This window comes from Oncorhynchus masou, chromosome 29 (genome assembly GCF_036934945.1).
Source record: "Oncorhynchus masou masou isolate Uvic2021 chromosome 29, UVic_Omas_1.1, whole genome shotgun sequence".
Classification (NCBI taxonomy): domain Eukaryota; kingdom Metazoa; phylum Chordata; class Actinopteri; order Salmoniformes; family Salmonidae; genus Oncorhynchus; species Oncorhynchus masou.
This window is the reverse complement of record NC_088240.1, coordinates 78,376,255-78,390,537: the sequence shown is the minus strand read 5'-3', so window position 1 is coordinate 78,390,537 and position 14,283 is coordinate 78,376,255. Positions and strand designations below refer to the sequence as shown.

The 14,283-nt window shown below is 42.2% G+C and overlaps 1 protein-coding gene across 1 annotated transcript; it reads right to left on the bottom strand.

Annotated features, from left to right (window-relative positions):
• Window positions 1-9,705: 9,705 nt before the first annotated feature.
• zgc:174888 (uncharacterized protein LOC558116 homolog) lies at window positions 9,706-13,720 on the bottom strand. The gene is made up of 5 exons (XM_064946362.1): window positions 13,182-13,720; window positions 12,783-12,892; window positions 12,532-12,603; window positions 11,966-12,103; window positions 9,706-10,714 (listed from the first exon to the last, which is right to left on the bottom strand). The coding sequence occupies exons 1-5, from the start codon at window positions 13,192-13,194 to the stop codon at window positions 10,358-10,360; spliced, it is 690 nt and encodes a 229-aa protein (XP_064802434.1). The 5' UTR covers window positions 13,195-13,720; the 3' UTR covers window positions 9,706-10,357.
• Window positions 13,721-14,283: the final 563 nt, after the last annotated feature.

Here is a 14,283-nt window from a genome sequence, read left to right as displayed (position 1 = left end):
TTGTCTCTGCTCGCTCTGTCTCGCACATTTACGATAATTCAGCTGATGTGCTTCTTCTGTTCCTGACTGGCCTCTTTGGCAGACAGTCTGGAATTTGCCTGACCCTTGCTACTGCCAGTAAAGTCCACTAATTCTATAAACATCTAACCAAGGAAGGAATTACTGTAATCTTATGGACAAACAAAAAGTATTACAAAATGTAAAGTGAACAAGATTTGAAAATAGCTGATTGTGGCCACCAATTCAAGGCAAGTGGGGTTTTGAGCCCCACCTGTTTAGCTAAAATATTTTTTACCCCTGTTTCGCATGTTATTTTGGCATTAAACGTGTCACATATCAGTTTGCAAACAATGTAAAAAAAATATTGGGTTAATAAAGCCGAATACAAACATGGTTTCTTTTTTGCTTTCTTGAGCAAGGCAGATCAGAAATGCTGGCGTTTCAGCGTAGCTCAGTGCTTTGTGTGGTGGAGGGTCAGCCAGCGAAAAATACAGAGCGTAGGAGTTGGTAATCTTCTCTAGTTGTGCCATGATTTGCTCAGTGTTCTGTCACTCATGGGGACACTACGTCACCGCAAAATCTACAGGGAGAGCAAGAAAGTTCAAGCCCCTTGGGTGCTGCCATAAATTTACATTAAAAGTGCACATCCAAGGCTCAAGGTCATTGGCCACAGATAAAATGATGTAAAATCACGTTATATCAACTGTAGCTTTGATTGGACGGATCATGTCAACATCATACTTTCAAAATCTGAGCCAGCAAGCTAGACAAGCAGTCATCATCTTGAATCAAGTCAACAATCTACTGGCAAATCCTTTTCAATTCTTGTCATATGAAGAGAAATTATAGAAAAAAACATATCGGTGCTCATTGGCCATTGGACATAAACATTACACAGAAAGTTGGAAATTGCAAATTCAACAATGAGTGGTTTGGAAGGAATCAGTGGTTAACTGCAAGTGTTGCAAAGCAATCACTAGCTTTCTATTCGGTGGAGAGGTTGTGTGGTCCAAGTCTGGGTTTATAGTCTTTTTTTCAAGCTTAAACGGATAAACATTCACACGCAACACAATATGCAAGAAAAGGTTGAATACATTGTCCATGCTGTCGATCCAGAATGACTTCTGCCGAGTTCACAACAACTGGAAACTCGGAACAGGGAAATCTCAGACTTTAGTGAGTTCAAAATCAAATCAAATCATCAAAAATCAAATCAAATTTATTTATATAGCCCTTTGTACATCAGCTGATATCTCAAAGTGCTGTACAGAAACCCAGCCTAAAACCCCAAACAGCAAGCAATGCAGGTGTAGAAGCACGGTGGTTAGGAAAAACTCCCTAGAAAGGCAAAAAACCTAGGAAGAAACCTAGAGAGGAACCAGGCTATGTGGGGTGGCCAGTCCTCTTCTGGCTGTGCCGGGTAGAGATTATAACAGAACATGGCCAAGATGTTCAAATGTTCATAAATGACCAGCATGGTCGAATAATAATAAGGCAGAACAGTTGAAACTGGAGCAGCAGCACAGCCAGGTGGACTGGGGACAGCAAGGAGTCATCATGTCAGGTAGTCCTGGGGCATGGTCCTAGGGCTCAGGTCCTCCGAGAGAGAGAAAGAAAGAGAATTAGAGAGAGCATATGTGGGGTGGCCAGTCCTCTTCCGGCTGTGCCGGGTGGAGATTACAACAGAACACGGCCAAGATGTTCAAATGTTCATAAATGACCAACATGGTCGATTAATAATAAGGTAGAACAGTTGAAACTGGAGCAGCAGCACGGCCAGGTGGACTGGGGACAGCAAGGAGTCATCATGTCAGGTAGTCCTGGGGCATGGTCCTAGGGCTCAGGTCCTCCGAGAGAGAGAAGGAGAGAATTAGAGAACGCACACTTAGATTAACACAGGACAGGCAAATGGGAACTCGGAAAAAAAATCAAGCTCAGACTGGGAAAATATGTTTTGAACTCGGAATTCCAAGTCGGGAGCTCCGACCTGAAGATCACTGACGTCATGATTCAACCTTGTTTTTTTCTGAGTTCCCAGTTGTCTTGAAAGCGGCTGACAAGGTACAAATCTGTCATTCTGCCCCTGAACAGGCAGTTAACCCACTGTTCCTAGGCTGTCATTGAAAGTAAGAATTTGTTCTTAACTGACATGCCTAGTTAAATAAAGGTAAAAAAAAATAATTAAAAAGCACCATAAATCCAGAGAATGCCAGACAAAATTGCCCACAAGAAGGTTCCCCGTGCCACCTTCCTGTTCAAGTGAGCACAGACCTTGAACAGGTCCAAAAATGTCTTGAATGCTGAATGCTGCTGCATAAATTATGTAATATGCCAGGGAGATATGTATACTGTATCTAAGAAAGTAATACTAAGTGTATGTTATGTAGTAAGCTGTTAGCAGCCCATGTGCATCACACTAATAACTTGGTCCCTTTCCCCCTCATTACTTAGCCTACTGTTCTGACTTGGTGGTGCACATGTAGCATATAGCCTGTTTTAGAGAGATTTAATATTTTAAGAACTTTCATTGTCTGCTTATACAGTATGCACCCTCATAGATATTATCCTGACAAAATTGCCCTCCAAATACACCTCTGCTGTTTTCAATCAGGATCTCAGCGATCACTGCCTCATTGCCTGCATCCGCTATGGGTCCGCGGACCACCCCTCATCACTGTCAAATGCTCCCTAAAACACTTCTGCGAGCAGGTCTTTCTAATTGACCTGGCCCAGGTATCCTGGAAGGATATTGACCTCATCCCGTCAGTCGAGGATGCCTGGATGTTCTTTAAAAGTAATTTCCTCACAATCTTAAATAAGCATGCCCCTTTCAAAAAATGTAGAACTAAGAACAGATATAGCCCTTGGTTTACTCCAGACCTGACTGCCCTCGACCAGCACAAAAAAATCCTGTGGCGGACTGCAATAGCATCGAATAGTCGCCACAATATTCAATATTCAACTGTTCAGGGAAAACAGGAATCAATACACACAGTCAGTCAGGAAAGCAAAGGCTAGCTTTTTCCAACAGAAATTTGCATCCTGTAGCTCTAACTCCAAAAAGTTTTGGGACACTGTAAAGTCCATGGAAAACAAGAGCACCTCCTCCCAGCCGCCCATTGCACTGAGGTTAGGCGACACGGTCACCACCGATAAATCCATGATAATCTAAAATTTCAAAAAGCATTTCTCTACGGCTGGCCATGCTTTCCTCCTGGCTACCCCAACCCCGGCCAACTGCTCCGCACCCCTCGCAGCTACTTGCCCGAGCCTCCCCAGCTTCTCCTTCACCCAAATCCAGATTGCAGATGTTCTGAAAGAGCTGCAAAACCTGGACCCGTACAAATCAGCTGGGCTAGACAACCTGGACCCTCTCTTTCTAAAATTATCCGCCGCCATTGTTGCAACCCCTATTACCAGTCTGTTCAACCTCTCTTTCATTTCGTCCGAGATCCCTAAAGATTGGAAAGCTGCCGCGGTCATCCCCCTCTTCAAAGGGGGTGACACTCTAGATCCAAGCTGTTACAGACCTATATCTATCCTGCCCTGCCTTTCTAAAGTCTTTGAAAGCCAAATTAATAAACAGATCACTGACCATTTTGAATCCCACCGTAACTTCGCTGCTGTGCAATCCGGTTTCCGAACTGGTCATGGGTGCACCTCAGCCACGCTCAAGGTACTAAACAATATCATAACCGCCATCGATAAAAGACAGTACTGTGCAGCCGTCTTCCTCGACCTGGCCAAGGCTTTTCGACTCTGTCAATGACCGTATTCTTATTGGCAGACTCAATCGCCTTGGTTTCTCAAATGACTGCCTCACCTGGTTCACCAACTACTTCGCAGATAGAGTTCAGTGTGGAAAATCGGAGGGCCTGTTGTCCGGTCCTCTGGCAGTCTCTATGGGGGTACCACAGGGTTAAATTCTCGGGCCGACTCTTTTCTCTGTATATATCAACGATATCGCTCTTGCTGCGGGTGATTCCCTGAACCACCTCTACGCAGACGACACCATTCTGTATACATCTGACCCTTTTTTGGACACTGTGTTAACTAACCTCCAAAAGAGCTTCAATGACATACAACACTCCTTCCGTGGCCTCCAACTGCTCTTAAACGCTAGCAAAACCAAATGCATGCTTTTCAACTGTTCGCTGCCCGCACCCGCCTGCCCGACTAGCATCACTACTCTGGAGAGTTCTGACCTACAATACGTGGACAACTACAAATACCTAGGTGTCTGGCTAGACTGTAAACTCTCCTTCCAGACTTATATCAATCATCTACAATCTAAAATGAAATCTAGAATCAGCTTTCTATTATGCAAAAAAGCCTCCTTCACTCACGCCGCCAAACTTACCCTAGTAAAACTGACTATCATACCGATCCTCGACTTTGGCGATGTCATCTACAAAATAGCTTCAAATACTCTACTCAGCAAATTGGATGCAGTCTATCACAATGCCATCCGTTTTGTTACCAAAGCGCCTTATACCACCCACCACAGCGACCTGTATGCTCTAGTCGGCTGGCCCTCGCTACATGTTCGTCGCCAGACCCACTGGCTCCAGGTCATCTACAAGTCTATGCTAGGTAAAGCTCCGCCTTATCTCAGTTCACTGGTCATGATAACAACACCCACCTGTAGCACGCGCTCCAGCAGGTATATCTCACTGGTCATCCCCAAAGCCAAAACCTCTGTTGGCCGCCTTTCCTTCCAGTTCTCTGCTGCCAGTGACTGGAACGAATTGTAAAAATCGCTGAAGCTGGTGACGTTTATTTCCCTGACTAACTTTAAACATCAGCTATCTGAGCAGCTAACCGATTCCTGCAGCTGTACATAGTTCATCTGTAAATAGCCCACCCAATCTATTTACCTCATCCCCATATTGTTTTTATTTACTTTGCTGCTCTTTTGCACACCAATATCACTACTTACACACCATCATCTGCTCATCATCATCTGCTCATCTATCACTCCAGTGTTAATCTGCTAAATTTGAATTACTTTGCTACTATGGCCACTTATTGCCATACCTCATCATGCCATTTGTACATTTCCTTGTTTATTCCATGTAACTCTGTGTTGTTGTTTCTGTTGTTTCTGTCGCACTGCTTTGCTTTATCTTGGCCAGGTCGCAGTTGTAAATGAGAACTTGTTCTCAACTGGCTTACCTGGTTAAATAAAGGTGAAATATATATATTTTTTAAATGTATCTTACGGTTCTGACTTGGTGTACAGGGAGAATACTGTAAGAACGGCCCATGTTCTGAATTCTTTGGCTCTACATTTCAAAAGTGCTGAACAAATAGTTATGTTGATTACATCTGTCTTAGCTCACTCATTAATGTCTTAATCGATATTAAGGATGGCCTCTTATCCGCTTATCGTTCCCTTATGCCATAGTTTGTACATATAAATTGTCAGTAGAAACCACATTTGTTTAAACAAGTCAGCCATATCAGCTATGTTTTTTAAAAAGGCAGTAAATTAGGCTGAATTAACTGTTTCGCTGCCAGACAAGGCATAGCTGATAGCCAGATGTAGCGGTGGTAAGGATTCACCCCATGTTCCTGAAAGGAAGGCTCTGCTATTGGAACAGCTTCATGTAGGCCCTAACAGTTTTTGTGGCACCATTTGCTAACCATTATAGTGGAATTAATGTATTGTTTATGTTGTCTTGTGTTGTGTAGTGGCTTTGCTGGCATGCATCAAAAACATTTTTGGGGAGTTTTCCACACCAAGATTTACATGCTAAAATCGCCACTGAGCCTACTGTCCAAACTCCAGCCACTTGCATTGCTGAGCCTGAGCATTATCATTGCAATTTCAGTCATGCAATATCAATACGATACTACATATCATCATGTTTACTTCTGGTGTAATGGTGATGGGTATTTACCATGGAGAGTGACTGAGGCTTCTAGTGGCCAAAAGGTCATATTATTAACATAGGCAGCGCTATGGAGCTCGACAGCTTGTACTCCTCAAAAACAGAAATGAGTTGCCCCAGATTCCTTGAGCCATTTCTATTGGGAAAAATGAATGGGGAAAGGATAAGGTTTTGTAATAAATGCCGAAAATAAGGTTAACACAAGCTTTGAAGATCAGAGATCTTATACTTTTTGTTCTATGAAATAATATCAGTCAGTTAACATGACCTTTATGAATTATGAAGCCTTTTATGTGCTTTAAGTGTGTTTTTGATTACATAAATGCTTCAAAATTCACAAAAAGTGCCGTTAGCTGATGAAGATTACCTCATAGAACAAAACCACAGACCTTATTTTCGGCATTTATACAAAAATCCTCCAAAAACTCCATTAATTTTCCCATAGGCTTTGTCCAACTAACCATGGCGGAGTTAATGCCTACAAGAAGACACATTATTATTATTTAACTAGGCAAGTCAGACAAATTCTTATTTACAATGACAGCCTAGGGGTTAACTTCCTTGTTCAAGGGTAGATAGACAGATTTTTACTATGTCAGCTTGGTGATTTGATCTAGCAACCTAGATTGTCCTACTGGCCCAATGCTCTAACCACTAGGCTACCTGCCGCCCCCTATCGCTCTCTAATGTAGTCAACTGGGTGGGTCTTCCAACTTCACTTGCTGAACCCACCTGGTGACCCTGTTGGAGTCATGTTCAACCAGATCATCAGGAGGGATAAGTCAACCATGAAGAAAAAAATCACTATTTCAAAATGGAGATTGCCTCAATGGTGCTGCCCATGCTGTCACAGACGCTATAACTGCACAGATACAAAGACGAGTCCTCTATCTATCTCTATGGTATTTACTGCAGTCCCCCTGAAGTCCCTTGGCCCTACACAACTTTATTGTCAAATTTGCATAGGAAATGTGTATTTTTGCTGTCTTATGCTATTTCCCAACACCCGGGGCTATGAAGCAGTTAATTAAAACAGAATGAATAACTGAAAACTCTCTCTCTGGCCTCTCTGTGGTTGTCCTCTCCTCATAATAGAACAGCAAACATTATCTGTGTGCAGCTGTTTGTTTGAATCTCACTGTCTGATTTGATGTTATGCAACATTCTCTCTCTCTCTTTCTCACTCTCTCAACTGTGTCTCTCTCTCTCAACTGTCTCTCTCTCTCAACTGTGTCTCTCTCTCTCAACTGTGTCTCTCTCTCTCAACTCTGTCTCTCTCTCAGCTGTGTCTGCAGAGGTTTATCATAGTTTCTCAGAAAGGCTGATGCTCATTTTGCTGCCTCTACATTTACAAAAGGAAGTGAGACATGCCTTGGGGGTATTGTTGTCGGTCTCTGGGCCTTGCTTTTTAAAGTTTGTGTGCATTAAAGAAAGCACCTGGCTGAGTTTAATGGAAGTTTTGTCTTAAACAGCAGGAAAAAAGGTGCCCCTTCTTTTTGTATCAAAGACTTTGCAAGTGTTCTGTCTAAAGTGTTCGTGTGCTTGTGCATGCATGGATGTGTCAGGGTGTGTGCATGTATTGGCATACATACAGTTGAAGTCAGAAGTTTACATACACCTTAACCATATACATTTAAACTCCGTTTTCTTTTACAATTCCTGACATTTAATCCTAGTAAAAATTTCCTGTCTTAGGTCAGTTAGGATCACCACTTTATTTTAAGAATGTGAAATGTTAGAATCATAGTAGAGAGAATTCATATTTTATTTCTTTCATCACATTCCCAGTGGGTCAGAAGTTTACATACACTCAATTAGTATTTGGTAGCATTGCCTTTAAATTGTATAACTTGGGTCAAATGTTTCGGGTAGCATTCCACAAGCTTCCCACAATAAGTTGGGTGAATTTTGGCCCATTCCACCTGACAGAGCTGGTGTAACTGAGTCACAGGCCTCATTTGTAGGCCTCATTGCTCGCGCACACTTTCTCAGTTCTGCCCACAAATTTTCTATTGGATTGCTGCAGAGCTTTGTGATGGCCACTCCAATACCTTGACTTTGCTGTCCTTAAGCTATTTTGCCACAACTTCGGAAGTATGCTTGGGGTCATTGTCCATTTGGAAGACCCATTTGCGGCCAAGCTTTAACTTCCTGACGGATGTCTTGAGATTTTGCTTCAATATTTCCACATAATTTTCCTACCTCATGATGCCATCTATTTTGTGAAGTGCACCAGACCCTAATGCAGCAAAGCACCCCCACAACATGATGCTGTCACCCCCGTGCTTCACGGTTGTGATGGTGTTCTTCGGCTTGCAAGCCTCCTGTAATGCCCAGGATGTAGTGGAGGAAGAAGTCAGACGCAGGAAACAGAGAGTTCAGAGTAGCGATACTTCTTTATTCACCACACAGGGGAAAACGATGCCACTCAAACAAATGCCCCAAAACACAGGGGAACTAAACAGTCCCGAACAACACACGTACAGGCAACACCGTGACTTACAGGCGTGCACAAGAGAACACATAAAACAATACCGCATACCCAGCAGGCAGGCCGGCTGGATAATAAAGCCCAACCAATTAACCTAACTAAACACAGGTGTAACTTATAAACAGACAAGGGGGAGGAAAAAGGATAAGTGGCAGCTAGTAGGCCGGTGACGAAGACCCTCACCCGAACAGGAAGGGGAGCCACTTTCTGTAGGAGTCGTGACACCTCCCCCTTTTTCCTCCAAACATAATGATGGTCATTATGGCCAAACAATTCTATTTTTGTTTAATCACACCAGAGGACATTTCTCCAAAAAGTACGATCTTTGTCCCCATGTGCAGTTGCAAAACATAGTCTGTTTTTTTATGGCGGTTTTGGAGCAGTGGCTTCTTCCTTGCTGAGCGGCCTTTCATGTTATGTTGACATAGGACTTCTTTTACTGTGGATATAGATACTTTCTACTTGTTTCCTCCAGCATCTTCACAAGGTCCTTTGCTATTGTTCTGGGATTGATTTTTAGGAGACAGAACGCGTCTCCTTCCTGAGCGGTATGACGGCTGTGTGGTCCCATGGTGTTTATACTTGCGTACTATTGTTTGTACAGATGGATGTGGTACCTTCAGGCGTTTGGAAATTACTCCTGAGGATGAACCAGACTTGTGGAGGTCTACAATTTTTGGCGGATTTCTTTTGATTTTCCCATGATGTCAAGCAAAGAGGCACTGAGTTTGAAGGTAGGCCTTGAAATACATCCACAGGTAGACCTCCAATTGATTCAAATGATCAGAAGCTTCTAAAGCCATGACATCATTTTCTGGAATTTTCCAAGATGTTTAAAGGCACAGTCAACTTAGTTTATGTAAACTTCTGACCCACTGGAATTGTGATACAGGGAATTATAAGTGAAATAATCTGTCTGTAAACAATTGTTGGAAAAATGACTTGTGTCATGTACAAAGTAGATGTCCTAACTGACTTGCCAAAACTATAGTTTGTTAACAAGAAATGTGAGAAGGGGTTGAAAAACAAGTTTTAATGACTGCAACCTAAATGTATGTAAACTTCCGACATCAACTGTACATATACCTGATGTATGTGATTTGGCTCAGTTGTAGGCCTACCCAGTAACTCCAGACATAAAAATTATATTGAACTTCAACTAACTTTTAACAGAAGTCTTCCTGTAGGAGACAGAAAGAAAAAGGATAGCTGTTGAGAATCAGACAGCAGTGCAGCAATTGCACAATACTCCCCACACTGGGGATGGTAACAGTCAGCACTCGGGGATCTCTACACAAGACTACATCAGAGAAACCCATAACGGCTGCATGGTTTTTATTTACAAGATGCAGTATGTACAAATGTTCATAGAAAAAAAAAACATTTATTGAAGACCAACAGACAACCAAACAAATATTCACATTCCACTGCATTGTAAACATCATATGAATTTGATCAGAAATATTGAACAATAATTTATGTGCTGTTGCTTGCTCAATATGAAACACTTGTTAGTGTTTAGTTAGCTTGCGTAGAATATGGCTTTTTATACATATGGCTATGTTGTAACGGTTTCTTATAATTATAATAATAGAACTCTGGTGTGCAGACAGTAAATTAAAAGGTTGTTATTCTATACATAATCTTGACTGCAGTTGTACTTTCAGTGCAACAATTACAAGTGTATGACAGTCACTTGATTGACAAAGCTTACTGTATTAGAACTGCTAGAATGGACAGATTGAGAAGAAAAAGCCAACCAGTGCTCCAAAACACATTGCAAAAAGAAAAGGATGTATTCAGGGAATCTTATTTATTTTATTTCTTGCATTTTGTGTGCGCCATTGAAGAGATCCACTTCAGTAACTATAGCAACCGCTCTACAGTAGCATCCAGGGCAGTCCACATAACAGGAGGCTCCAATGTAAGCTGTCATTGTAAATAAGAATTTGTTCTTAATTTACTTGCCTAGTTAAATAAAGATTAAAAAAAATAAAGACCCAGAAAGAACTAATAGGAGCCCACCTTTGGATGTTGGGCTCCTATTGGTTGGTAGAGGTGTGTTTAACCTCATCTCTGTTTCCCCTTCATTCTCCCTGTGTTGCATGTGAACTGCTCGTGTGGTTAATAACCTCACTTTTTTCCTTTCCAGAGCTGCACTTTCTTCCTCCCCAGCCGGAGAGGCCAGAGTGGGGAAGGGACAGGTGTCCACCGGGGTCGAGCACCCCAGCTCCAGCCATTTGGAGAAAACAGATGAAGTGAAGTTGAGAAGTTTCTCTGGAGAGGAGGAGACAGAGGGAAGAACTGAAGGGTCAGGATCCTCAAATCTCTGTGAGAGAGGGATGTGATAAGGGAGGAGAGGGAAGGGGGATAAGGGAGGAGAGGAGTTGTTATTAAACAAACATACAGTGCAGGCACTGTCATTGATTGATAGCCAGTTCTCTGGGGAGTTAACCTGTGATATACATTGCGTACATTATAGGTGACCTGAACAGGAAAACTATGCACTGGTTATAGCATAGTCAAGCCACATGGTCAGGAAAAAAAACGTTATTCTCCCCTGTTTTAGCCCTTTTCTGTCTTTTATTTACTATAACAACAAGGCATCTTTTGTTGAGGAATAATCAGAATTAGTTGGGTAACACAGATAGGATGTTTTATATTCATCATATGTTTGTAAGTTACTTCTCATCAGAATGTTATTTTTGTATAATACTGTGGCGGGGTTGCAGTATCTGTTCTATGTCAAGACTAAGTTGCTTGGGCCGGAGAGAGGGGAGAGGTCAAGCGTGTATCTCTTGGCTCCACAATGTCTGTGTGCCAGTCAGTGTGTCTCTGTGATCTTGTCAAGATAGGATGGATTTGATATATGCCTGTTGATATGGAGGATTGGTTTATGGTTCTGAGTTTGAGAAAGGAGACAAAGCTGAACAATGAATTATGCCAATGCTGTCTTATCCTGTGTATCTTTGCTATAAAGGATCCCATTTGCCATTATGTTGGGACTCTCAACTTTTCATTAGAGATATTGAACTGTTGAAAGTCAAAATGCTATTGCAATGTGGAAGGGACTCTCAGAGAATTCATTGATAGACACTGAATTGATCTGAGTGTCACAGGGTTTGTGATAGAGCTCATATGATTGAAGATGGACTTTGATAACTAACTCTGACTTGTGTGTGTGGTTTGCTCCCATGATTTGGTAAATAGAGGAAATTTCCACGACACTTTATTGTGTTTTGTTGCATTTGCAGGGGTACAGTTATGTTTTATTTTTACAGTACTTAGTCCAAAATGTTTAAGGCTGCTGTGTCCGTCTCTTTTGAGTACATGCTGCTACTTGTTCACCCCCACTGGCAACCTACAGTACTCTCTCTCCAAAACAGTTCATATAGACTACTAGAGTCAGGAAGTAGTTTGGGGAAGACAGTTTTGCCGGCAATACAGACAGCTATATTGTTTCACTAATACTTGACTAGTAAAGGACCAATGCATTACTTTAATAGGGGGGTGCTGCAGCACCCATACTTCACGCGATAATGACTAGAGTATGTCCACGACATTGTAAAGTTATACCTACCCCTTTTGTTATACCCCTGCCATCCAGGGCTTGTATAAGGTTGGAGATGAATTCGAAGCTATGGTGCTCTGGCCACAGCTGACTGCGGAGCTGGAGCCAGGAGTCAGAGAGAACAGTTGCAGCTCGGAACACACAACACTGGAGGGACAGCCGAGGCAGAAGTAGGATTTTAGACACAGAGGTTACGCTGATGATTTGAATAAACGGAGCACAACACAGAGCTGATCATCATTGTGCTAATCAGAGGTTATTGATTATCCTGCCCAGTAACGCTGACAACAACACAAATGTAGACTTTAGAGTACTGGAATCAGTGGAGGCTGCCGAGGGGAGGACGGCTCATAATAATGTTTGGAAGGGAGCGAATGGCATTGCGTCAAACACATGGAAAACCAGTGTTTGATACTGTATATTTGATACCATCCCGGTCCTCCCGCATTGCTCAACAGAGAATCAGAATGAAGGATTTAATGACAGACAGATACACTAAGTGTGATGTTTGTATAAAACACGAGAATAAATCATTTACTAAAATGACATCATTTAATCAATAGATGGTGCCTCACCGGATCAGTGTTGCACAGCAGGTTGACATTGTAGTGGTGGGAAATCCAATAGTCTTTAGGGAACACCTTACGCTTGGAGGAAAAAACTGGTTCAGGAATCACAGTATTCACAAGAGTATCTATGCCAATAGACAAAACATCAAATTGATAAAACATGTAACCACTAGGAAGTGAATGCATATTTGTTTAAACCACTGTCATTACTCAGGGTGCATGCAGGTACAAAAGGATAGCCACAACGTTCAACTCACAAATCCAGCGTGGTCTGAGTTAAGGGTGGTTTGAAGATTATCGACAACCCCCCTCAAAAAGTCATCACATCCACTACCTTGGACTGTCAATATTGATAGCAACAGTAAAACTGTGTGAGAGAGATCGAAGTATAGAGAGAGAGAGAGAGAGATGCAGCAGGTTAATGGATGGAACATTTCTGTGTCCTGCCCATGTGGTTCCAGCCACATGCTTAATGAGAAACATCATGACTTCATGTTAACTTGCGAAAATTAACAACAAACCTAAATTACAGAACCACTATATGAATTACAGTACAATGGTAATGTGGTCAAATTAATCAAACAAATACAAATCCACGAATCAATCAATGAACTTTTGCATATTCTGAATTGATGTAATCACTGAATCCCTTTTACCTGATCGTGACATCCTTTTATCTTCATGAGAAAGGCCACTTCTCCATTTCTGTGGTTGAAAGCATGCAATACGCAGATCAAATAAGTCCTTTGGTCTGACTAGGCAAAGTTTCCTCAGCGGTTCCTTCAAGTGTGTGACACACACAGAGAGAGAGAGAGAGAGAGAGCTCTGAGTCTTTTCTTTTTCCTCTACTGTTGAGACTCCAGCTTAGTTGACCTGTCTTTAGAATTCCTCCTTTTGTTTCCCGGGTACTTTCCAAATATTTTCACCCCCTTCTCTCTCTCACGCAATCTGCACTGCGCTCTCACTTTGGATTTTCCGACCTCTCAGCCTGTCAAACTGTAGCCTTTCCCTTTCCTTCTCTTTCCCTGTTGACCCAGTATATTACACACGTCACTCTCTGCTCACCCTTTAAATTGGCTAATGGACAGAGTGGGGGAAACAGACCCGCTATCGCTCTCTCGCCCTCTGGGCAGTCTGTCTATGTGAGCTCAGACAGAGGCTAGCCTGAAAGTGAAAGTGCTTGATATCTGCTCCCTGTAAATCTCTCAGCCCCTCCCACCACCAGTCATTTCACCTCCCTATTGACTGACCAAGCCCCCTCTCCCTCTTAATTCAATGAAATTAAATTCAATGGGCTTTATTGGCATGGGAAACAAATGTTTACATTGTCAAAGCAAGTGAAATAGATAAACAAAAGTGAAATAAAAAAATAAACAGTAAACATTACACTCACAAAAGTTCCTCTCTCTCACTTTCTCTCTCCCTCTCTCTGCCCCCCCCCTCACCCCCAATCCAAACGAGGCCTCAGAAGGCTTAAGTCATGCCATATGTTTTCAATCCACCTCCCACACCCATGAGCTTGTGTGCATGCCTCCTTGTCTCCAGTGAGCCAGTTAGTAATACTCATCCTGTTGAGTCACCACACAGAGGGAATCTCATAAATGAACAATTATCTTGTATTTTTTTAGGCTAAAAAGATTGCAACACTGACTGACTTACGCTGCAAGTCATTCAAGTGTGCAAAGTCAATAATAATCATGACAGTGAAGCTGATGTTCCTTCTCAAAACTAAAAAATAAATGAATAACAAAAAATGAC

Excerpts from the sequence above, each read along its gene's own strand:
- zgc:174888 (XM_064946362.1), bottom strand. Across the intron at positions 12,604-12,782 it reads ACTCAGACCACGCTGGATTT|CGTAAGGTGTTCCCTAAAGA; the intron begins GTGAGTTGAACG and ends TTTTCCTCCAAG. Across the intron at positions 12,104-12,531 it reads TGCTGTGCAACACTGATCCG|TGTTGTGTGTTCCGAGCTGC; the intron begins GTGAGGCACCAT and ends CTGTCCCTCCAG.